The sequence below is a fragment of the Pomacea canaliculata genome, linkage group LG3 (assembly GCF_003073045.1).
Source record: "Pomacea canaliculata isolate SZHN2017 linkage group LG3, ASM307304v1, whole genome shotgun sequence".
Taxonomy (NCBI): Eukaryota; Metazoa; Mollusca; class Gastropoda; order Architaenioglossa; family Ampullariidae; genus Pomacea; species Pomacea canaliculata.
The window spans coordinates 35378085-35401784 of record NC_037592.1 but is presented as its reverse complement, the minus strand read 5'-3'; the positions used below and the strand labels follow the sequence as shown (position 1 = coordinate 35401784).

General features: G+C 37.9%; 1 protein-coding gene across 6 annotated transcripts; it reads left to right on the top strand.

Moving 5' to 3' along the window:
• Positions 1 to 958: 958 nt before the first annotated feature.
• LOC112559263 (CREB-binding protein-like) lies at positions 959 to 23444 on the top strand. Of its 6 annotated transcripts, none has more exons than XM_025230363.1 (26): positions 959 to 1480; positions 3159 to 3882; positions 4172 to 4394; positions 5789 to 5902; positions 6216 to 6389; positions 6552 to 6753; positions 7192 to 7309; positions 7564 to 7708; positions 8207 to 8343; positions 8920 to 9054; positions 10473 to 10793; positions 11044 to 11500; positions 11661 to 11779; positions 12160 to 12330; positions 13306 to 13463; positions 15621 to 15701; positions 15897 to 15953; positions 16105 to 16182; positions 16702 to 16769; positions 17380 to 17527; positions 17937 to 18077; positions 18389 to 18668; positions 19177 to 19380; positions 19828 to 19968; positions 20104 to 20385; positions 20672 to 23444. In XM_025230363.1, exons 2-26 carry the CDS (start codon positions 3577 to 3579, stop codon positions 22673 to 22675), a joined length of 6264 nt encoding a protein of 2087 aa, XP_025086148.1. In that variant the 5' UTR covers positions 959 to 1480; positions 3159 to 3576; the 3' UTR covers positions 22676 to 23444. The 6 variants fall into 6 exon arrangements, with proteins under 6 accessions (XP_025086148.1, XP_025086147.1, XP_025086151.1 ...); XM_025230362.1 differs by having other exon boundaries at positions 19810 to 19968; XM_025230366.1 differs by having other exon boundaries at positions 960 to 1186; positions 3785 to 3843; positions 4211 to 4394; positions 19810 to 19968.
• The last annotated feature ends 256 nt before the right edge of the window (positions 23445 to 23700 follow it).

The following is a 23700-nucleotide window of genomic DNA, read 5'->3' as shown; positions in this document are numbered from 1 at the left end:
TTTATAACTTTATTGACAGTTTCTGTGCATTTGAACAGGCTTAATTGGCAATGTTGCATGAGCATGCTTGGTCTGTTTCAAGGAAAAACATTGAGTGTGTAACTTAATAGCTTGTGCATAAAATTTTAATCCAGTAATGCCTTATTAATCAACACTTACAACAAAAACTTTTTTTGCCATTGTAATAATGTAGTCTCAGACTTAATTTTTTAAGATGCTCTTAACGGTATCCTGATAACAAGTTATACAATTATGGGTTTTCTTCTATTCAGTTATTCGTACTACTAAAAATGTTAACACCATTAAGCTTATAAGTTTGTTGATTGCAGAAAATACAAGTATTCAAATATTGTGATGTCTTGTCACTTGCTAATTTTCACGATCCATGTTCGGTCTTAGTCTAAAACTAATACTAATGATAATTGTTTGACCTCTAAGGTTCCAGCATAATACACACCACGCGCGCACACACACACAAAAGGCAAAAATGGTTATAAATGTTAAATATTTCACTCTGCGACTGTAAAGACTAATCCAATCTCGCTTCTTACAGCGTAGATTCCACCGCAATCTAGATCCCCAGAATATAAAAATCGCTTTCGGTAATTTGATAATTACAGATCAACAATAAAATATGTATATGTGAAACACGACCCAATATGATCTACAATATAAGTCAAATCTTTTCAACTTTTGTAAAAGATGAGATTATCTTTAAAACATTGTTGGCTTTCCTATATGTTCTCTTCGCGGAAACTAATCCCTCCGTTCCCTCATTTGCGAGCGAGACCCACTTTATCATTTTTCCCACAATCCCAGGCTCGGTAAACTACGGCTACGTCCGTAAAGACAAGTTCGCAAGTACCGAAGTATTTTGGCCAATGAAACATCGGGTCGTATACCACGTGATACGTTCTGCGCATGAACGAGTTATTTCCGGCGCAATTAAGCTTTTTCGGCTATCTTCGGAACGCCTGACAGGGCAAGTAAAACTTTTCATCAACAGCCGCCATCTTTGATAGTGTTGGTGTTAGCAAATTAGGGGGAATATTACCATTTTGTCATCGTTTTGAACGTTTTTAAGCAAAAGTACTTCGGTAAGGTGATTTTTTATTATCTTAACTTGACGATGAATGAAGTTTAGGTGGACAGACAGCAGTCTGCAGAGAGTGTTTGAAAAGAAAAAATCAACCTCGAGCGGCTTTGTGACGGCACCTAAGGAGTATCTGTAGTCCGCAGTCCCGGATGATCGGTGGATAGGTGCGTTAAGCAGAAATGGGAACAGGAGACGAGACTTGGACTTCCGTGTTTCCATGTGCATCGCCCAGAAATGCATGATCGTTAAATTTGGAACAATCTGTATGCAATTTTAAAATTGTGTTCGGGTTCAATGTAAACATGGCGGATCAGCTTGTAAACGGGCCTCCGGCCAAGCGACCGAAGATTGGCTCGCCTTCTCTGACTCCGACCGACACTGGAGGTATGTGGTTGCAGATTTTTATAAAAATTAATTTTACATTGCTTTTTTTCATTGTTCTTAGTTTGGGGCACAATAAGCAGGATTTAATAGTATAGTATTTTTTAAAACAAGTTAGTGTAGACGGCTTTTTCTTCCCACGGGGTTGCCCCCATGCCCTCAGAAACCCCACATTAATGTTTACTCCATAATCAAAGTGAATGCGTTTTCTGATATCGGAACCGAGATCCCCGGGCATCGCTGTGTACAACATTTGAAGAGCGAAAATTGCATTTAATTCTTGGATTATTAAAATAATTGTCCTTACAGATCACACATATAGAAGATTCGCAGAAACTTAAATAACTGAGAGGTAAGGTAGCTGTGGCGTCGGAGCTTGACCAGTAGCAGTCGGCGTGTCGTGTGGTTGTATTACTGCAGATGAACCTTTACATTTTGTAATAATTACAATTATGGTGCGTGGAATTTCATAGTCTGGAGCTCGATATTTATGAGGCACTAAGTAGTTTTGATTTTAGTTTTACAGTGGCATTTTGCCTGAGTCATGATTTTGGATTCATGTCTTTTATAGCTTTTTATCTAGCTCTACATTTTTTTATGGCATGATTATAGTGTAAGGGCCTCAGCGAGAGGACTCATTAGGTCAGATTTATATTTTTTGAAGTATGACTGTCTAGATTTCACAGAGTGGAATCAAGATCCAATGCATACTTCCTGTTTGGGCTATTAGGAGGAGAATCCATGGGGTTAGGGTTAGGGCTTCAGTTTAGCTGTGAAAGGTTATTATATATGCAACTGTGAGTTTTTTTGTCCTAGAATAATCATATTTAATCAGATTAGTGTTATTATGAAAGGAAAACCACTAAATTTTCAATTTTACATTTTTGGAAGCATGATTTACAAATGATACATTAAAGAAAGCATTTAATGCTAAAGGTTTCCACAGGTGTGCTTATGAAATTTATTTCTTTTGGCGGGGTGGGAGGGCAGACAAACATTAGTGGAAAACCAGTATGCAGATGCATTGCATGAAATCATTTCAAATGTGATGGAAGACTTAAGACTGACTAAAGATTGCATTTGTATGCTACCCTACTCTGCTTGTGTTGTGCCAGTCCATTAGAGACATTGTAATAATAGAGAAGAACATGTAATATGCAGTTGAAAATGTGATGTTTTTTTAATTCATAGTTCAGACAAAAAAAATGTTTAATGTATTTTTGTTTAAAAGAACCCTACATTCATAGTTGTATATTTTTTGTGCGTTTATTTGGGATAGATGAGTGGAATAAGACTGTTTTCTGTTTGTTATATCTGATAGAGTGAAGACATATAATCTTTGTTTTATATGACATTAAAAACACATGATTTAAATTGACTTTAACTAGATGTTATATGTACAGCTAATTAAAGGCATAACTTTCTCAGGGGAGTGACTATGCAGTGGGAGAGCACAGATGTGCAACATCCAAGAATTTAGTTGTTTCCATTTATCATAGATTTTTTTTATGACATTAGCTCTCATGTTGGATGTCAAAAATGGTCATGAGTATAAATGGTACACGTCTGTTAACCACCCCCCACCCCAACACACACATACAAGTGTCAAGATATAATTTATTTGAAAGTAATTTCTTGTAGCATATGTGTTAACATTTTTTTCTTTCCTGGTTTTTAACAGAATTTACCATCAACTGTTTTGAATTTGCCAATGATCTGCCTGATGACCTTATGCAGTATGAGGGTCAACAAAACACTGTCAGTGATCAGTCTGTTGTGCAGTCTGGGCATGATGGAGGCGTTGGGGGGTCTTTATCACAGCTGCTTTCTCGATCAACACCAACACCTCAACACAGCATGGCCAATGCCATCAATAGCATAGCAAATGCTGGTCGTGGATCAGTGATGAATCCTTTAGTCTCACAAGGACTTGGAGCAGTCAAGAGTCCTCTTTCTATCAACAACATGTCACCATCTCATACAGTGACCATGAATAAAGCATCAACTGTCACATCTACACATCTAAGTGGTGCTGGAGATGGGCTTCCAGGTATGACATTTTCAATGGCCAATCTACTGCTGGCAGCCCTATTGTGGGCATGACAAACACTATAAACATGAAACCCATGGGCTCAAATCCAGGGCAGTTAATGGGTGGTGTGCCAGGCATGAATATGGCTCAGCAGAATGCAGCTCATCATAACCAGATGATGAATGGACCAAGCTTTCCACCGGTCAGCATGGGGCAGGTTAGAGGTTTGGCGCCAACTACTATCAGTAGTGCCAACCCTCTTACCATGGCCCAAAATAACATTATAGGAAACTCCATGCCACAGATGCCAGGTCACCAAAACATGGGCCACATGGGCATGAATGTCCCTCAGCAACAGCCTCAGATAGCACGAGTGAGTGATTTGTATTGTAACTTTCAAAGCAAAATGTGCAAAAAGTAAAATTCTTATTGACAGTAATGAAAGTGAATATTGTCCTTGCTATATACCTTGGTTTTAAAGTTTTGGACTAATGAATTTTTTCCTCAGTAATCTTTTTAATCAGCCACACCAAAGTATGCATGAATTTTTTTCCCCTAAAATTTTTAAAATTTACCTTCTGTAAGCTATAAACTTTGATTATTTTTTTTTTTTTTTTTTTGTAAAGAATAAAAATATTCTGATTTTAATGATCCAATGAAAGCCGGGTCAGCCGCCTCCTGGAGGAACAGCTCCACGCCAGCCTGCAGCAGACCCAGACAAAAGCAAGCTAATTCAACAGCAACTAGTATTGCTGCTACATGCTCATAAGTGTCAACGCCGTGAGCAGACTAATGGAGAGCAAGCCTGTGGACTTCCCTACTGCCGTACCATGAAAAATGTTTTAAATCATATGACCACCTGCAACAAAGGAAAATCCTGTGATGGTAACTAATCTTAATGAATTATTTTATGGATAAAAATGGCATTTAACTCCTTTCAATACATATTTTTGGGTACTGCTTAGTCATGGTCAGTACTCTGAAGTGAATTTTTATGGCATGACCTACAGAATTTTGTGTTGAAAATGTTTAGAGACCATTGCGTGAATCATTAGATCTTAGTGGCCAAAGAAGATCTAAAGCATTCCCCCAACCCCTTAAAGTGTCAGAAAGAACAGTAGTTATGATTTTATAAAGATTTAAAATTTCATATATTTCTTTGAGGAAATGAATTGTACGAAATGCCATTTTCAACACTCTAATGAAACTATGGTGCAGAAAGTCTTTTATCACACCTACCCAATATCCTTCATGAAATATATTTTTTCAAGTGCCAAAAAAAGAACATTTAACTTGCCTTTCTTATGCCATCCGTCATTACTTTATCATGAGTCACTTTAAAATTGCCAGGTGAAATCGCTAGAGGTGTGCTAAATGCTGTTTATTGGCATATGATGGCAAAATTAGTTTCAGTGTATGTTATGGTAACAGGAAGCAGATAAATTTTAACTTCGCTATAAAACATCACATGATAAAAATCAAGGCTTTATGTTTAAAGTCATTAAAATAGCATCATTATTATGATTGGTCAGATAACTAGCAAGAGTTTTGGGTGGAAGATTGTTCCTTTTTAGTTATTAGAATTGAGGGGGATTTGCCATTTTAAAATGGGAGCCTATGACTTGTTTGAGTCTAGGCTTTCTAGTCTCTAAAAGTAATGTTTAAAAAAAATGTCAGGAGAGTGAGAGCGCTTATTGATCATTTGTAAAGATGAGCAGGAGAAATTTCTGAACTTTATCAGTGATCAGACGCATAATTATTTGGTTTATGTGAAAAGGTAGTTTCATTTTTTGTTATAGACAGTATTCAGATTTTGTTTATAGACATAAAAGTATGCAATACAACTTTATTGATCCCCAGGGGAAATTCAAATTCAGTATTTGTAAAGACCCAGAATGTCAAATTCAGTGTCCCATGTCAATATAGGTTAATTACTAAGGTTATGACAACTGTGCATATTGAGGCCAGAGAAAAGACAGTCCAAGTGCTGCACATCTATTTTTCAAATATTTGTATTTTAGCACAAGATTAAAGGTCAAATCTAGTATTAAAAAACACCAGCAAAATTGGTCACATAAATTGTGTAGGTTTAGCATACCTTATATTTTGTCTTGTGCATTTGCATGGACTTAATCATCTTGGAGATTAAAAAGCTGTTAAATGTTTTTTATGTATGTTTTGGTCTGCATGTTTCTCACACGTGATTGCAATGGGCTTCCATCTATAATTTGTCCATGTAATTTTGCTTGAGATAGAAGTTACATGATTTTTTTTTTCAGTTGCACACTGTGCATCATCAAGACAGATTATCACGCACTGGAAGAACTGCACTCGCACAGATTGTCCAGTTTGTTTACCATTGAAGCATGCATCAGATAGAAGAAACACAACAGGTAAACATCTCATTAAAAAAAGTATGCCTGGCTGCATCTTTTATCAGAATTGGATCACCGTCTTGTTTAATGAAACGAGATGTTTGGTCCAACTTGCAAAGGAGATGCTTATCTTCTCACAATACAGACTAGAAGAGAATATTATTGAGCTATAATTAATAGTTAGAGGATGGTATTTTGGAGAAAAGAACTGCTTTTCATTGTTAATAAAACCAAGTGGAATCATAAATGTTCTTGAAAATATAATATTTCAGAATTTCTGCTAAACGTGTACCTTGTGATTGCATTTATTTAATAATCTTTTGTCCTTTAGGAACAAGCATTGCACAGAATCCAACAATGGCCTCTGCATCCAACCCTCCCTCTACTGGGGTGACAGATGCAACAATGAGGCGAGCTTATGATGCTCTTGGTCTTCCTTACAATCAGCAGCAGCAGCAGCAGCCACACACTGCACCAACCATTGGGCCAGGACCATCTCAGCCACGTAGGTTACTTGCTAGGAAATTAAAAAAAAAAAAATTAGTCTTACAGATAAGCTTAATGGATGGAGTGAAATACAGAGGTACTGAAGAAGATCCCTGTGATTATTGTTTTAGTAGTAAAATGTATATTTAGGTTTTTCAGTCACTTAATGTCTGATTTGCAGCGGGACCAATGCCGGTCGCAACCACTAATGCCCAGATGCAACAACCTATGCCTCTTATCCCAAACAATCCACAGCAACAGCTAGTAGTGCAGGGCCAGGCAGTTGCTCAGGGACAAGTTGACTTGACTGTTCCACCCACAACTAGAAAAGATTGGCATGCACAGGTCACGCAAGATCTGCGCAATCATCTTGTTCATAAATTGTAAGCAGCAGCATACTTCTTTTTCATGTGATGATCCTGCGTGGCTTTTAATGGGAAGATGTAGTTTTTTTTTTTTTTGTTTTTTTTTTTAAGAAATGGCTGCTTGAACTTAGCCATCTTGCATTTGGAAAGGGCAGGATCAAAGTTGCACAGTTACTGAAAAATAAACTGAACGAAATTTTCTTAATGAGACATAAGCTAGCCTGGGCATCTATAACAGATTACTACTAATGGTAGGGCATTTCAAAGCTTTTTTAATTACATTTTTGTTCACAGTTAACACTATATTTGTCAATCCTTGTGCATGACCTTTGGTAAATATAATTTTTTTTTTATGGTTGTATTTTGTTCTAAAGAATTTTTCCACACATTTCCATACCCTTCCCACCTGAGATTATTTTGCTTGGACATCTGCCTTAGTTTTACAAGTGTTTGCAGGGTGCAAGCAATTTTTCCCACGCCAGATCCAGCAGCTCTGAGAGACAGTCGGATGAAAAACCTAGTGGCATATGCCAGAAAAGTTGAAGGAGATATGTATGAAACAGCAAATGATAGGGTAAGAATATGAATGTGTTTCATTTGTAAATTGTAAATGTTTTATGTAAGACTTACCTAGAAGGTTGAGGCTTTATACCAGTTTTGATTTTTATCCGTCTTTAATCATGTTCAACCTGTTGGGTTGGTGAATATGTGCATGTGTGGTGTGTATCAGCAGTAACCAAGTACAGCCATAAGAAGTAAGTAAATGAATCAGTATTTAATCTTCAATTTTCTGTTTATATAACAATAAATATGATGTGTATGTTTTAGGGTGAATATTACCATCTCTTAGCTGAGAAGATTTATAAAATACAAAAGGAACTAGAAGAAAAGCGTATGCAGCGCATGCGTGGCCAGAATGCTCCAGGTGTACCTGGAAACATGGTTAATTCAGTGCGTCCTACACCACCACAGAGTAAGTCTTTTTTTTTGTGTGTTGAGCATTGGGAAGAACTTGATCTTTGCTGTATTTTAGCTGTTTGTATTAACTCCCTTTAACTTATGTACAGTTCACAACCATGAATGTCTTCATAGCTATTGCTCAGTTTTATCAATACACCCATAATGAACAAGTTAAAAAGGGGGTTAGGGGTACATTCTTTAAGTACTGGAGGAAGCAGATAGCCGAGTAGTTAGAGAGCTGGTATTCGAAATGAGAGTATGCTAGTTCAATGCCGGATTAGTGCAGCAAACTTCCCCCAGTTGACCCAGCTGGCAGAAATGGTTACCAGACTCCATAGAGGGTTGGGGAAGGTAATGCAGCAAGGGAGAGGAGATAGGCACTGCCTTCATGTAAAACTGGCCACTAATGAGTCCCCACCCCAAAGCCCCGAAAAGGTTTGGGGATAACCTTTAAATACTAAATTTTTACTAAAGGAATTTCAGTGTATATCAACACAGTTTTAAATTGCAGATGGTCCTCTGTCACACACACAAATTGCAAATGCACTTTCTCTGCCAAACGAATTACTGAGCCCTTCTCTTTCATCTCGAGGATCTCAACTGCTTACAACAGCAATACATACCACTCCACCTCCTGCTCAGGGACAGGTAAAAAAAATTTTACAATTTTCTGAGAGAAGGTAAATAATTTTATGTGGAAGTGTATGAACTGGTTCATCAAGCTGACAGTCTAGTGTAAAAATTAGATATGCTTATTCACACACCAACAATTCAAGAAAATTTTGTGGTGCGAGAGAGAATGCTGATGTTATTGTTACACAATACAGAATTTTAAACAATTTGTAAGTAACCACGGTTTAATTAAGCATGAGCTTTCAGTATCAGTGCTAGAAATTCCGTGATTGTATATCTTCCAGTTTATGACAGAAAACAAAAGATTTTCACAGAAAACTTGGTCTGAAGTCATAAGTTTGAAATGCACTGCAGAATATTAAAAAAACATTTTATAGCAGGCCTTTGACATTATTACAGCTTTAAATTAATCAATGCATGTAATGTTAATTTCATGCAGAATAGAATTTGTATTTTTAAAATGTTTGCCATATCTTAAGTTCTACAAATGTAGGCTTTCCAAATTCATGTGAAACTGGCGTTCAAAGCCTAGCATTCTGACTTCTGCACCTTTAATTGCTAAAACATGGATGCTTGATTTTTCTTATTCAGGTGGGGCGTGTTATGCCACACACTGTAGGCCCTCCAGGAAATGCTGGACAAGTGCCGCAAATGTCTCAGCACCAACCAGGGCAGAGCTTGGTTGGACAGCAACATGTTGGCCAGCAACTGCAAAACCAGACACAGGTGAGTACAGGTTATCTTGTTTTTTAGGAAAATCTTAATGCGGTTTCTGTAGTGTTTTGTTCTTTGAGAGTATTCTGACATTAAAATTGCCTCCTGCTATGGTCACCTCCTCAAAGCAGACTTGGAAAAGAACGGTAGAGAGCGAGTCAAAGGACATCGGAACAACTAGGGTCCAACTGAAGGGGGTTGCCCAAAACTGGGTCCGCTGGTGAGGTGTTGTTTGGGCTCTATGCTCCTCAGAGGAGCAACAAGGAATAAACTAAATTAAAGTTCACCTTCTCATCAAAGACAAAACAAAGCTGGCCAGAATCGTCCACCAGGCAAATAAAATTTCTAGTACATCACAACTGCTACTATCTGACTTGTATCTTCAAGCAGTCAAAAAGATGACACGTAACATCATTTCAGACCACATTACATCATTTCAGACCAAACACACCCTCTTCCCAAATTTCAGCTGTTGCCCTCGGGCAGGCACTACAAAGTACCATGTGTGCGAAAAACGGCCAATATGAGATCCCTTTTGCCAGCAGCCATCACCATCCTAAATAAGAGGCACAAGGACTCATAGGGTTGCCTTAGTACCTGGCATCCTCTTTAACAGGTTTCACATGTATGTGAGAGAGGGTGTAGGTGTACATGTGTGTTGAATGTCTTGTATGGGTATGTTTGGTAATTATGTTGTGTTATGCTCATATTGTGTTTGTATATGTGGTTGGGCTTGTGTCTTGGACTTCCTTGGACAGACAATAAAGTTGGATTTGATTTATGAGTAAGAAGAATAAAGCTTGGTGTGAGCAGTATTCTCAGAAGTTGCAAAAGCAAAATGCAGCAACTACAAAGCAAAATAAAACGTTGGGAAGTACCACATGCCGAAATGGCATCGTGATAATGTGCAAGTACTGACCGTTCCTGACGATTTAACAAAATTCCAAAAGTAATATTGTTTATATGTTTAAAAGTATACGCTTTTCAAAGGTTTTGATTGTAATATAGAAATGCAGCCATGCATCATACTGTAAATTTTATTTAGCGAGTTCATAAGGGCTTGTTCCCAACACACCAGAAGTTTTGGTATATGACATGGTATTGTGTATATGAATTTTTAAAATACTAGTACATTTTTTAGGGAAAACTTTGATAAAAGCAACAAAAAAAAATTTATCGCACCCAAAAAACAATTTTATGTGATACACATGTATTTTAACACCATAGTAAACAACTCTTAAATATATATTCAGAACATAGATTTTAATTTATGCTTTAAACATACAGTCTCTTGAGCTTTAACTGAGTGATTTATTTATCGGAGATCAGAAATGTTTCTGAGATAATTTAGTTTTTATAATTGATCCTTTTGACACATTATTGAGCAGATGGTTTAAACAGTTTAAGTTTGTATATATATATTTTTACAGCTGGTATCTCAGCAGACACAGCTAGGTGCCCAACCATCACAACTGCAGAGTCACCTGACCACCAGCAGCAGTGCTGCAATCTCAAGTCTTGCAGCAGAACTTCAACATCCTGTCTCTAACACACCTAACACTGTGACCATGGCATTGCACCAGCTACAGTCTTCTCAGCCTCCAAATATGCCACCATCTGCAATACAGTCTCAGGGCAAGAATGCCATGTCTGTGCCCAATCGTACACCTACACCAGGCATGGCACCTAATGCTCGTCCTCCGTCAGTTGGTGGAATGAATCAATTGCCCGTGACACAGAAATCTCAACCGGTTAGTTCAGTTTTCTTCATTATTGCTAGTGGATACTTTATTTTAAACAATGACATGTTTCATATATAAGCTTGTTATAGAAAATTGTATCATGTTCCAGCTTTATTAGGACTTCTTGAAAGAGTTGGTTTTTAAAAAATGCAATACGAGATACCTAGTTTTGCCATGTTTGTCTAAAGGTTTTTTGGTTGGACATGGGGAATTTTATGTTTTTTTTTTTTTTGTTTTGTTTTTTTTTTGTTTTTGTCAGGGTGAGCAAAACCTGTGTACTGGTGCCAATGGTGACATAAAAGTAAAAGTTGAATCTGTTGCGGAGAATAACCAGCACCTGTCTAGTCTTCTTTCATCCAAACCTGTCACAAGCATTCCAGCCCCACCTGCTGCAGCCCCATCACTTGTTCAGACTGCAGCAACCACCCCTATCACACCTGTCACACCAACAGCTGGAGCTGTAAAAATGGAAGTGGATGTCATGGTCAAAGATGAAATAAAGACAGAGATAAAGACTGAAGCTTTAGATGAAGATGCTTCCTCCTCGTCACAGATAAAACAAGAGTTACCTGCTGCATCAGAAAACATTAGCCCTAAACTGGAACCGATGGATGAAAGCTCTCAAGCAAGCATTTCTAGTGACACGAAACCATCTTCAGTGGAGTCTACAGTTTCTACCACATCTCAGCAGCCCAAACCGATACCAAATAAGAAAGGTTAGTTTGTGCGAAGGGTTTTAATGTGCAATGAGTTGTGAGTAGAAATAAGTGCATGATATAAGATTTGTTGCTTTCAGCACAAACTTTAGGTTTTACCCTCATCCCCTCCCTAAAACGCCCATTTTTTATATAAACCCTTTTTTTCCCCTACTTTCAGTGTTCAAACCTGATGAGCTTCGTCAAGCATTGATGCCAACTCTTGAAAAGCTGTATCGTCAAGATCCTGAGTCTTTACCCTTTCGCCAGCCAGTAGACCCAGTTGTTCTTTCAATCCCTGTGAGTAATCTCTTGCAGATAGTAAATTTATGGATAAAGACGGCATTTTTAGAAACCTTCATTTTTAAGTCTTTCAGACTTTGATTTCTTATTTCGTATTCAGTGGATGCTAAAGCAAGAGTTAGAAGGTAATTGGCATATTTGTTCCACAGAACCAACAGAACAGTCATGTGAAGTATACTCGTGCAAATCTACTCTTCATAAAAATTTACATCAGAATCTTCATTCCTCCTAAATGTTTGCATGTTGTGTACATACAAATGCGATCAAGTAGGTACATAGTGTATTTGTACAGGAAGGTGTATCAAAGAATTCTGCTTTTTGTTAACAGTTGTAACATTATGAAGCTGACCAAATAAAAGGTATGTGTGTTCTGGCAGGATTACTATGATATCATCAAAAAGCCAATGGACCTGTCCACAATCAAGCGCAAGCTTGATACTGGCCATTACTTAGATCCCTGGGAATATGTGGATGATGTGTGGCTTATGTTTGACAATGCCTGGCTGTACAACAGAAAAACCTCAAGGGTTTACAAATACTGCTCAAAAGTGAGTGAGATTATTTGTACTTATAATTGGTGAGAGAGCGAGTGAGAAAAGAGAGGTTGGTAATTATATATGAGTAACCATAATGAAGTTAAAGGACAATATGTGCAACATTTTTTTCTTTATGATTGGGTTAATATTTTAAAATAATTCCAAAAAAAAAGTACATGCTTAAGCTTAATTTTCAAGATGTAAGCCTTCAAACATCGGTATTCACACCTGCTTCTTGTAAAGCAGAAGAAAATTACTGTCATGCTGGAGAGTTCTGTTGAGCACAAGATGTATTCTGTAACAGCGAGTGTGACTCAGTTAAGAAAATCTATACTTGTCTTTGAGTTAAATGAAGAATCATCACTCTGGTTGGTGTTTTTAAGAAGCAATATTTTTTATGAGGCCAGAAAATGAAATAGCTGTTTTTGGAATACATCCCTACAGAAATTTAATACATGTTTATCAGTGTTAAAAAATTATTCTTCATTTAGCTGCATTTATTTTTTCCGTTTAAGCTCCTCGTACATTTGTCCTAAATTGTTTAGCTGTTCCAAGCACACGCATCACACTGTTAGTTGTTTTTAGCATTATACAACTGATGTGTTTGCAACTGCATCATGACTATGGTGTAAAAAGCATCAATGTTGCAGATCGGGTACTTTATCTTTGTTTAAGCTTTTTACCAGCAATCATAGGTGGTTTTAACAGATCATGCTTTTGTATAGTAACTTTAGTGACCATATTAGGGCTTAAGAGATGGAAACAGGTAATGAACATTGTCAACTAATTTGTCCCTCTGTAATCCATACATTTAAGGTATACAACTACTCTCTCCTTCTCAACTCTTATCCCCATCATACCTAGATATGAATTCCTTGTCATGCAAGGCATTTTCATGTAGTTAACAAACTCTGCTTTCCATTAATTTAATTACCTGTAAAGAACATTGCCTGTTTGTTTTGCCAACAAAAGTTGTTTCTGTGACAGTTGGCAGAGGTTTTTGAAGCAGAGATAGACTCTGTTATGCAGTCACTGGGTTACTGCTGTGGTCGGAAGTATGTCTTCTGCCCACAAGTCCTCTGTTGCTATGGTAGACAATTGTGTACTATACCCCGTGATGCAATGTACTACAGCTACCAGAACAGGTAAACCATGCATTTATCAAGTGCATTAACAATTTCTTTGTAATTATTTTTCTTAGTAATGGCAGTTTAACTAATAACTCATAAATAACATTAATGGATCAGAAGTATAAGACAAATGGAATCTACAGTTCTACAAGAATTTTCTTATGTAAGAGGATCTGTCTACATTCATCTTTTCTTCTATAGTGTTAGTCTTTTACTTATAAAGTTGTTGTTTGTGTGCTGTAAGATTGTTAGCTCATTTGAAAAAGTGTTATGTCTAAAATTGGCGAAAGGTAGTGATTAGGACTGTTCAATCTGTTCCAGTATCTTTAGACGTAATGCGGAACATCAGTAATTTGTTTTAGACTTAAATAAACAGGCATGAAAACTAAACATTTTAACCCAATACAAAGTGATTACAAAGACAAAGGGAAAGATCCAAAATCACTATTTTGTAGAAAATTAGTTCTTACGTGAACACCAGAATCATACCACTTTTAATTCTTTTCAGCCACTTGAAAACAAAGTGTTATAAGCAGTTATTGGAAAGTCATAATATTTTGGAGAATTATGGTTGAGTATAAATAGATTTTCCACATTACAGCAAATACCTTTCCACGATTTGAGTGAGAAAAGCAGGTCGCAGTGCCCTGGATTTTTTTAAGACGAGAAATATTGTATTCTTTGTATTTTAATGTAACATTGTAGAACACATTTTGTGTAGCATCATCTGTGAACCAGGCCAAGGGTAGGAAGCACAATATTGCAATCATTTCTCTCTGCAAAATCTACCCTCCCACCATCCTACTCAAAGGAAATACCTTGGAACAACAAATTTTTAGAGACATATTGATATTAAAATGCTGCATATATTACATGGCTGTTTATTTTTATCAAGGTATATGTTTGCATCTGTGTACTTTCTCAAAACTACTTTGCTTGAATTTTTTTCAACGTGATTATAATGGCAGTACATTTATTTAATAATAGGTCACATATTTTGAGTTTTAGCCACATCAACAATTTTTTTTTTTTAAGAAAATTTTTAGCCACTTAATGTTTATTGGTTCTCTTGCCTGATTAAAGTTATAAGATGAGAGTACTACTCCAGAAATGAAAATATTTTAAAGATCGTTCATGAAATTTTGTGACAGAATGATCAGTATAAAATAGCTGTTAAAAAAGAAAAGATGTTTTGAAGTTGTTACCATCAAATTTTTTATTTTTAGATCATACTGTTACTTTTAAATAATCCTAATATTCGTGCATTTAAAAATTTAACTGGGCAGTTCGAAGAATTTTAGTAGCTTTTAGACAACGCATTCTGTGAAAAATTTTAGGAAAATGAATTAAATCCTTTGCTGAAGCAAAGTTTCATACAGCCAAAATCTTTGCTTATTTTGCACTGCTGTAACTACATTCAATCTTCCAAAATTGTGATTTTTTTTTTTTTTAAAGCGTGATCGTAGAATTTTAACTATTGAAATCTAGAAAGCTATCACAAGCTGCCAAAATTAATTGCAGTGCATGTGAAAGCATCATTTTAGCACATTTTGGAGCGTGTTTGTTATTTTCCCCTTGTTGTTTTATTTCGCTGTGCATTTGTCATATTATGGACTTTTGGATCTTTTCAGAAAGTTTTTTTTTAAGTTTATTATTTTCACTTTAAAAAAACCCAGCAAAAGTGCGCAGTTTAAAAATTCTTGACGGAAATTTTTAAATAATCTAATAGTCATAGACAGTTCGAAGAAAGGTGATTCAGAAACGTTGACAGACAGCTTCGGAGCTATATGTATCTTGGGTAAATTAATAGTGTAATTAGGGGAGAGAATGTCAATTCCATGGACATGCAACGTGTCGGGTCTAAAATGATGGAAGTGCTTGTAACCAAGGCTCAATTACGAGCAATTTTTGGTATCAGCATGAGAATTTATGTGAATTTAATGAAAAAATGAATTTAACATCAAGGTGTTTTTTTGACAAACCGCACTGAGCCAAATGTCAGAGTATCAAAATCTGTTGTAATCTCAAACTCAACCACTTCACCCTAAACCAAACCACTATTTTCTTGAGCCGCCTCTAACCTTAATGTTTCTTTATTTTGCTTTTGTATCTTCTTAACAGTGTGCAGTTTTTATTGTATTCTCACCTGATGCTACTTGGAATTTGTGACAGGTATGTCTATTGTGAGAAATGTTTCCAAGACATTGATGGTGAAGAGGTTGAGCTGTCTGATGATCCCACGCAGCCTGGAACGTATGTTGCATTTATTCTTTAAAACTGTTTCACAGCACCAACATTTAACATTCTGTTTACATGTTCTTCGTAGAAGAAAGTTTTGGGTAATATTATAAAGTTAATGTGTTGTCAAAATGTAATATAGTAATTTTCAGATAGCATTAAAAGAATGATTTTTACGTTATTAAGTAATCACTTGTAAATTTGTTGCAGAAAGATAAAGAAAGATCAGTTTGAGAGGTTGAAAAATGATCAGCTGGATTATGAGCCGTGAGTACTGTCTTTGATGTGGTCTTTCTTAAACACAGTAAGAGTATGATGGTCCGAAAAAAAGATCATTAATATCAGATTTTTATTTGCGGCAGCTGTCTTTCAGATTATTTTTTTCTGATTGCATGATTGGTATTTTTGTACTTGACAGGTTTGTGGACTGTCAGGAATGTGGTAGAAAGTGGCATCAAATATGTGCCCTGTACTTCGAACCCATTTGGCCACAGGGGTAAGTGGTAATAAGTCTCATTAACCCAAAGATTCTTGGATTTCCAAATTCACAAGAAAAAACTGCATTGCCATAGATTATTTTCCCACAGAAAAATTATGAGCAGATAAAGACTATTTTTACTGCATTTTATAAAAATTAACTTTTTTCTTTTTAAGTTTAATAATGACAAAGAAAGGAAAATTGTATCCATGAAGGCTCATTTCTTTTTTCCCTTGGCACCTTGTCCTTATTAGATTATTAGAAGAATGAATATGTCCTCAAAAGTGATTCTGCCAGTAGGTTGTTTAAAAAAAAATGTAAAAGCATGCTGTACTTAAGGTTTTAAGAAGAAGTAGTGAGATGACAAGTTTGATTTAAACAGCCATAAGCCTGTAAATTTGATATGAGAACAAATAGTTACAGATATAGGTTCAGAAGTTTTCAATATTTAAAGGTACTTTTCAGACTTATAAAGCATTAAATTAGGGCTGTTGTTTCTGGGTACAGTTTAATTATTACAAAATATTTGATCTACAGATTTGTTTGTGATGGTTGCCTGAAGACTTCCACCCGGAAGAAGAAGGAGAATAAATACTGTGCTAAAAGTAAGTTATGTTTTGTAGCTTTTAGACTTGGGACATGAGACTTTGAAACATTGAAAAGCTGATAGTCATATAATCCAAAAGATGTAAGTCTTTTTTTTTTAATTTATGGTATCATTTAAATTGTACTTTTTTGCATTTGTTCTCAATCTGTTACCATTTTTAAATAGGTTCTGCTTACATTAAATTTATGTCTACAGCTTCAGCTGTTTATTCTTGAATATAGAGAAAATATAGTTGAGGAAAATTGCATTTTATCCCCCAGCGATGTGTTAGACTTAATAGGCTTTCACATTGGATATATTAAATAACATACCTTTTCCTCTAGAAAGAAAATAGCGAGATCACCAAATTAGAATCTTAGTCTATCCTTATGGTTTTAGACTAATTGACTATTGAGTAATTTTTGTCTGCTCTGTTTTGTTTTTGTGTTGTATTTCTTTTTTTTTTTTTTTTAGCTTGCTTTCGTCCACACGTTTTCATGTCAACATTTACATTAGTTTGTAGGAGTAGTGGTAGGAAACAGTAAGAAGAAATCATCACTTAAAAAAATGGTTTTATGATTTTGTTTTATAAAAGTAATTTCATTCAGACATGACTTAAACATTTTCAGGATTACCAACAACGAAACTTGGAACATACCTTGAGAACCGTGTCAACAATTTTCTAAAGAAGAAGGACATGGGTGCTGGTGAAGTGACAATACGTGTGTTGTCAAGCTACGACAAAGTTACAGAAGTTAAGCCACTAATGATGAGCAGGTATGTGGGTAGTTTAGGTCAGGTTGTAGCAACAATTTTATATCTTTGTAGTGTTAATTCTTGAGATTATCTAACTGGTGCATGGTCTGATCAAAACATACAGTTTATTGATGATACTAAATGTAGGCAATGCAAATATAAATTATTGTTAGGGTTTCCAATTCACAAAATGTGCCTGTGTACAAATATTTTCTTTTGGAAAGTTTCCATTGGTTGGGTGAAGCAGTGTTCTTGTCAAAAAATGGATTGCTTGTGGTAGTGTTAAAATCCGTCATATTAAGTTAGACATTGCAAAAATTTTACAAAAAAGTAGAAATTTTCACAATTGGCCAAGGAGTTAAATTAGCGAGGAAAAATGCCTCTAAGCAGATTATAAATCTATTATTAATGCTGCTTTGTTTTTGTTCAGGTTTGGTGAAGAAATTCCTGAGAGTTTTCCTTATCGAGCCAAGGCTATGTTTGCATTTGAAGAGATTGATGGAACGGATGTCTGCTTCTTTGGGATGCATGTTCAAGAGTATGGCTCATCCTGTCCACAACCAAACACAAGGTGAGGCCAGGTTTTTCAATTATTCCTTATTCGCAAAACCTGATCTTTGATTCATGTTTGAAATTTTGTAAAAGGAGCTGTTCTGTGGGTGTTATTCTTTAAGAATAATTTTGACTTTTTTATGCAGTTAGGTTTAGGATCAAAAGCTTTTTTAAATATACAATATAATTATATATATCTCTTTTATCTCTTAAAAATAACAAGAAATGATAAGTGTTTTACCCCTATAGTGATATTTTTGCTTACTCCAACAATAGGGATAGATTTAGCTTAATTCCCCCCTCCCCTCCATTTTTTTTTTTTTTTTCCAGACGAGTGTACATCTCATACTTGGACAGTGTACACTTCTTCCGTCCTCGACAGCTGAGAACAGCAGTATATCATGAAATCCTTATTGGTTATTTGGAGTATGCCAAACAACTTGGTTACACTATGGCTCACATTTGGGCATGTCCACCCTCAGAAGGTGATGATTACATCTTTCACTGCCATCCACCAGAGCAAAAAATTCCCAAACCAAAGCGTCTTCAGGACTGGTACAAGAAGATGCTAGACAAAGCAATCATTGAACGTGTGGTTATTGACTATAAGGTAGACACTGGGATATTTGCTTCTGTCAATATTATTTAAATTAACCCAGGACAAAATTCTTTTATGTTTGTCATAAAAATGTCTTTATGTAAAGTTTCCCTCCTACCACCATAAAAAAAAGCCGCATTTACTGTTTGTGCACCAAGTGTAATTGGCGACGCTTTTCTGGGTGGCACATAAAATACTATTGATATTGAAGTCGCAAAAGCCACAAGAAGTTTTATAATAACCTTATAATAGTATGTTACTTTTAATATAAAACACAAGCTAATGCAGGAAAACTTGTTCAAAGTAGAATTTGTATACAATAATTATGTATTGGTCAAATTTTAAATGAAGAGGTTACTTTAGGCAGCGTTTACTGTACGGGATTCTTTGTGCTTATGTCTTGTATTTCTCAAACATACCATCACCAGCAAACTATTCTAGCCAGTTGCTGTGTTTGCTTGTTTCCTTATTGCTTAAAAAAAATTTACAGCACCTTACTTCAGTCTGTTTTACACCACAGGACATCTTCAAGGATGCCATTGAGTCCAATATTACCAGCGCTGTTCAGATTCCATACTTTGAAGGGGACTTCTGGCCAAATGTGATAGAGGAGAGCATCAAAGAACTGGACCAGGAGGAGGAAGAAAAACGCAAGCGAGAAGAAGCAGAGGCAGCTGCTGCAGAAGCAGAGGCCCAGGAGGCTGTGGAAGAAACATTAGATCCGGTATGTATGTGCACATACAACTGTATTGATGTGTGTACTTACTGAGCTGCAAGGTGTCTTGCAATCAGGAACTAAATTCATCTTCTTCGAATGAGAGAAATGCTAAGCTGATGGATGAGGACTCAGTGTTGTTAGTCATCATGGGCTTCACTAAGAACCCACCAAGTTGTGATCTTAAGTGATTTTAATTATTTGTTTACAGAGTTAAGATTGATTGTTGTATAGATATGATATTTGTTTCCACTTATCCTTGAGCACTCGTGGCTTCAGTCCACCACCACCCCCACCATTTTTGTGCACGCACACACATTTTACAGGCCCCCTATCTTTAATTTTTGAAATAGTTTTGCAATTAGAGTGGTGTTACTAGCAGTTGCTGTAGTTGCATGCAGTAATGCCTTGTGAGAACTGTGGGGTTTGCTTATTCAGCAGGAAAATGACAAGAAGAAAGGTGATAAGAAAGGACGTAACAAGAAAGCCAGCAAGAGCAAGAGCAGCCAAAGGAAAAACACTAAAAAAACTAATGTACCACAAGGGGGAAATGATCTCATTACCAAACTCTATGCCACTATGGAAAAGCATCGTGATGTAAGTGTGAGCATAAACTTTGATATTCTTTTTTTTTTTTTTTCTTTATCTTTCACAAAATTGAAACTATGGTGTATGAACTCAATGTGTCTAATCATCCTGACTTCAAACAGTTGACGTTGGTGTGTTGTGCAGGTGTTCTTTGTGATTCGGTTACATAGTCATCAAGCTGCCCAGAATCTTCCACCTATCTCTGACCCTGATCCCCCTATAAGCTGTGATTTGATGGATGGGCGTGATGCCTTTTTGACTATTGCACGAGAGAAGCATTATGAGTTTTCATCCCTGCGGCGTGCCAAGTTGTCTTCTATGGCATTGTTGTATGAACTGCATAATCAGGGCCGAGATAACTTCGTCTACACCTGCAATAGCTGCAAGGCCCATGTTGAGACACGATACCACTGCTCAGTCTGTGATGTGAGTTTGACTTCATCTGTGATAGAAATGGAACTGAGCAGAATATTATTGTTACCATCACTGCAGTTTTTGGTAATTCATAATGTTAACTAATGCAGTGGCCCTCAATCTGATTTCATCCTCCCTATCACCATGTTTTTTATTTTTAAAAATGGGTTTTACAAATTCTAAAATAAAAGGTGTGATTTCTTGTTAAACGTAATAAATTTTTATTCATGCAGGAGAAAGATTTTACAAGTTTGTGTTTGTTTTTCATATATTTATGTGTCTTTGTGTTTGTTTTCAGGACTTCGACCTTTGTGTTCCATGTTACAAAAAAGAAAACCATCAACACAAAATGGAAAAATTGGGACTTGGCATTGACGATTACTCAGGTGCAGACAAACAGGAAAACCCTTCAGAATCTCGTCGCAAATCCATCCAGAGGTGTATTCAGTCCTTGGTGCATGCTTGCCAGTGCAGAGACGCAAATTGCCGCCTGCATACCTGTGCTAAGATGAAGCGAGTGGTTGCTCATACAAAGAGTTGCAGGCGCAAAACAAATGGTGGATGCCCCATCTGCAAGCAGCTGATAGCCCTTTGCTGCTATCACGCCAAGCACTGCACAGAGTATAAATGCATGGTCCCCTTCTGTCAACAACTGAAACACAAGTTGCGCCAGCAGCAACTTCAACAGCGTTTGCACCAGGCCCAGATGCTGCGTCGTCGCATGGCTATCATGACCTCGCGGGATGTTACTTCAAGCAGCGTTGTCAGCAATGGCATAGGGGGAGGAGAGGCTGATGCTCCCTCACAGCCCTCACCACAGTCATCTGCACTACACAACAATCATCATGGTGTGGGAGGTAAGGTGACACCAGGCCCTGGCCCACCCCAGGGAGCGATGAAGGCAGCCCGCGAGGCACAGGAGATTGCCCAGGCTCAGGCACGACAACAGCAGCAACAGCAGCCTCCGATGGCAAGCATGCAGCCCAGTATCGGGAAGCCTCCTTTGGGGACTATGCAACCTCCTGTTGCAGCAGCCAGGCCTGGGGGCAAGCCTTCCATGCCTGGCATGCCACGGCCAGCAACCGCCTGGGGACACTCATACAACCCACCGCCACCTCCCCAGGCGCAGCCTCGCATGCAGATGGCACCCATGCGCATCAGTCTTCCCTCTACCATGCAGCAGCCGCAGCATCCTGGACCACCCCAGCAACATCCTGGCCCTCACCAGGCACCCATGGGACAGCAGCCCGTGCCAGTGATGGGAGGTGCGGGTATGACTAATCAGCAGCCTGGTGGATCCAGCACCATTGGACCAGCTGTGCATCAGCTATTGCAGACACTTAAGAGTCAGAATCCTCCACACTCTGAAGTCCTGGCTCTTTTGAAGAAGAACCCTGCCCTAATGGCCCAGGTACTGAGGTTGAAGAGTCAGCGGCTGCAGCAAATGCAGCAGCAGCAGCAGGTGCAACAACAGCAGCAGCAGGTACAGCAGCAACAAGTGCAGCAGGTGCAACAGTCTCAGCAACAGATGAAGCCCATTCCCAACATGCAGGGCATGGCACAACAGCAAGGCACATTGCAGCAGCAGCAACAGCAGCAGTTGCGACTTCAAATGATGCAGATTCGCCTGCAGCAGCAGCAGCAACAGCAACAACAGGCTGCTGTGCAGCAGGTGCAGCAACAACAGCAACAGCAGATGAACCAGTTTGGACAGCCGCAACAGTTTGCACAGCGACCTGGCATGCGGTTTGCTCAGCCAGGGTTTGTAGGTGAACAACATGGTGTTCATCAGTTCCAGCAACAGCAGCAGCAGATGATGCAGGTGCAGCACCAGCAAGCCCAGATCAAGCAGCAGATGGTAGGAGCTCAGCGACCGTTGTCCCCACAGCACATGATGGGTCAGGGGGCTACACCATCTCCCCAGCAGATCATGCAGCAAGTTCGATCGCCTCCTGCCCCAGGACAGGGTCCAGGGGCCTCTGCGCTTCCCCAGACTGTGCGTTCTCCACAGCCTACCCCTTCACCACGCCAGCAGCCCATTCCATCTCCCCGCCAGCTGCAGCAGTCCCCCCACCACATACCCCCCAACCAGTCCCCACATCACTCCATGGGGGCAGCTCAGGAACCCAATCAGATGAACTCGGATCATGTCATGCTTCCACAGCTTCAGACTCATGCAACCTTGGCGCAGTTGCAAAGTCCCACTAATGCAGACTTGGGCATGGGTCAGCAAGACTCTGATATGGTGCCTCTCACTCCTTCAGACCAACTTGTACAATTTGTGGAACGAATGGATCAGTGATAAGGGTGTTTTCCAACACATGGGTGTTTGGGTGTGTGTGTGGGTGGGAGTGTTCTCGTGTGTGTGTGCACACATCAGCATTCAGACTAAGCTGAAGTGGATTTACACTTTACAAATGCAAACAATTAATTTATGTACTATATGAACTCAGAGTGTTCTCTATTGTATTTTGTCATCATTTTCCATTTTTGCAGAACAAAGGGGAAAAAATTAACAATTGACTATACTGTTAACATTTTTAAAGACAATTCTAAGGAAGTGTATGTCATTTTCATACATAAGTAGACTACCACGTTTTACAAATTTAAAGGTACAGTGAATTATTTGTCATTTCTTGTGTTACACCGTATGATCATGGAAAATTCTTGCATATTTGTATAGCTAGCACTTCTGTCATATCAAAAAACATGTCCGTTTCCTTCTCTGTCTGCTGCTGTAATTTTAATTCTGTTGTATTGCCTGTGTTTGTTTTAGTGGTTATTAGATGTATGTTTTATCCGGCAGCAAATGAGTGTGAGATTGAAGGCTAGAGCTCCTTCGCTACTACTGACAAAATATTTCTGATTTTGTTTCCTGGACTTTTTGATGTGATGATTCTGTGTGAGGCACTCGCAAATGTCGGCTACTTAACCAGCTTGCTTGCAGTGGCCATGTCTCCATGTTACGAGTTTCCCCACTTTGTCATTCATTGCCTGCCAACGTTACTGCTCTTAATGCAGTGATACAACTCACGAGTGAATCTATGTAAATAAATATTTGTGACATGAAATACAGGCTGCTATTTTATGAATGAACTGTTGCTGGGAAGGAAATTTGTGTCTAGGCATAGTAATGTAGACTTTTATAACATAAAAGCTGTTGAGAATTCTGCGAACTTTTCCTTTCAGTTGAGAAAGGGTAGTAGAGGAGTTTAATCTCCAGAGCTTCCACCCTCAAGCTAAACTAACCTGTAGGATGGACTCTAGCCACACCTGGCAAGTGAACGTGCACATGCGCAGTGACAGAAATGATTGGCCTGTGCCCTT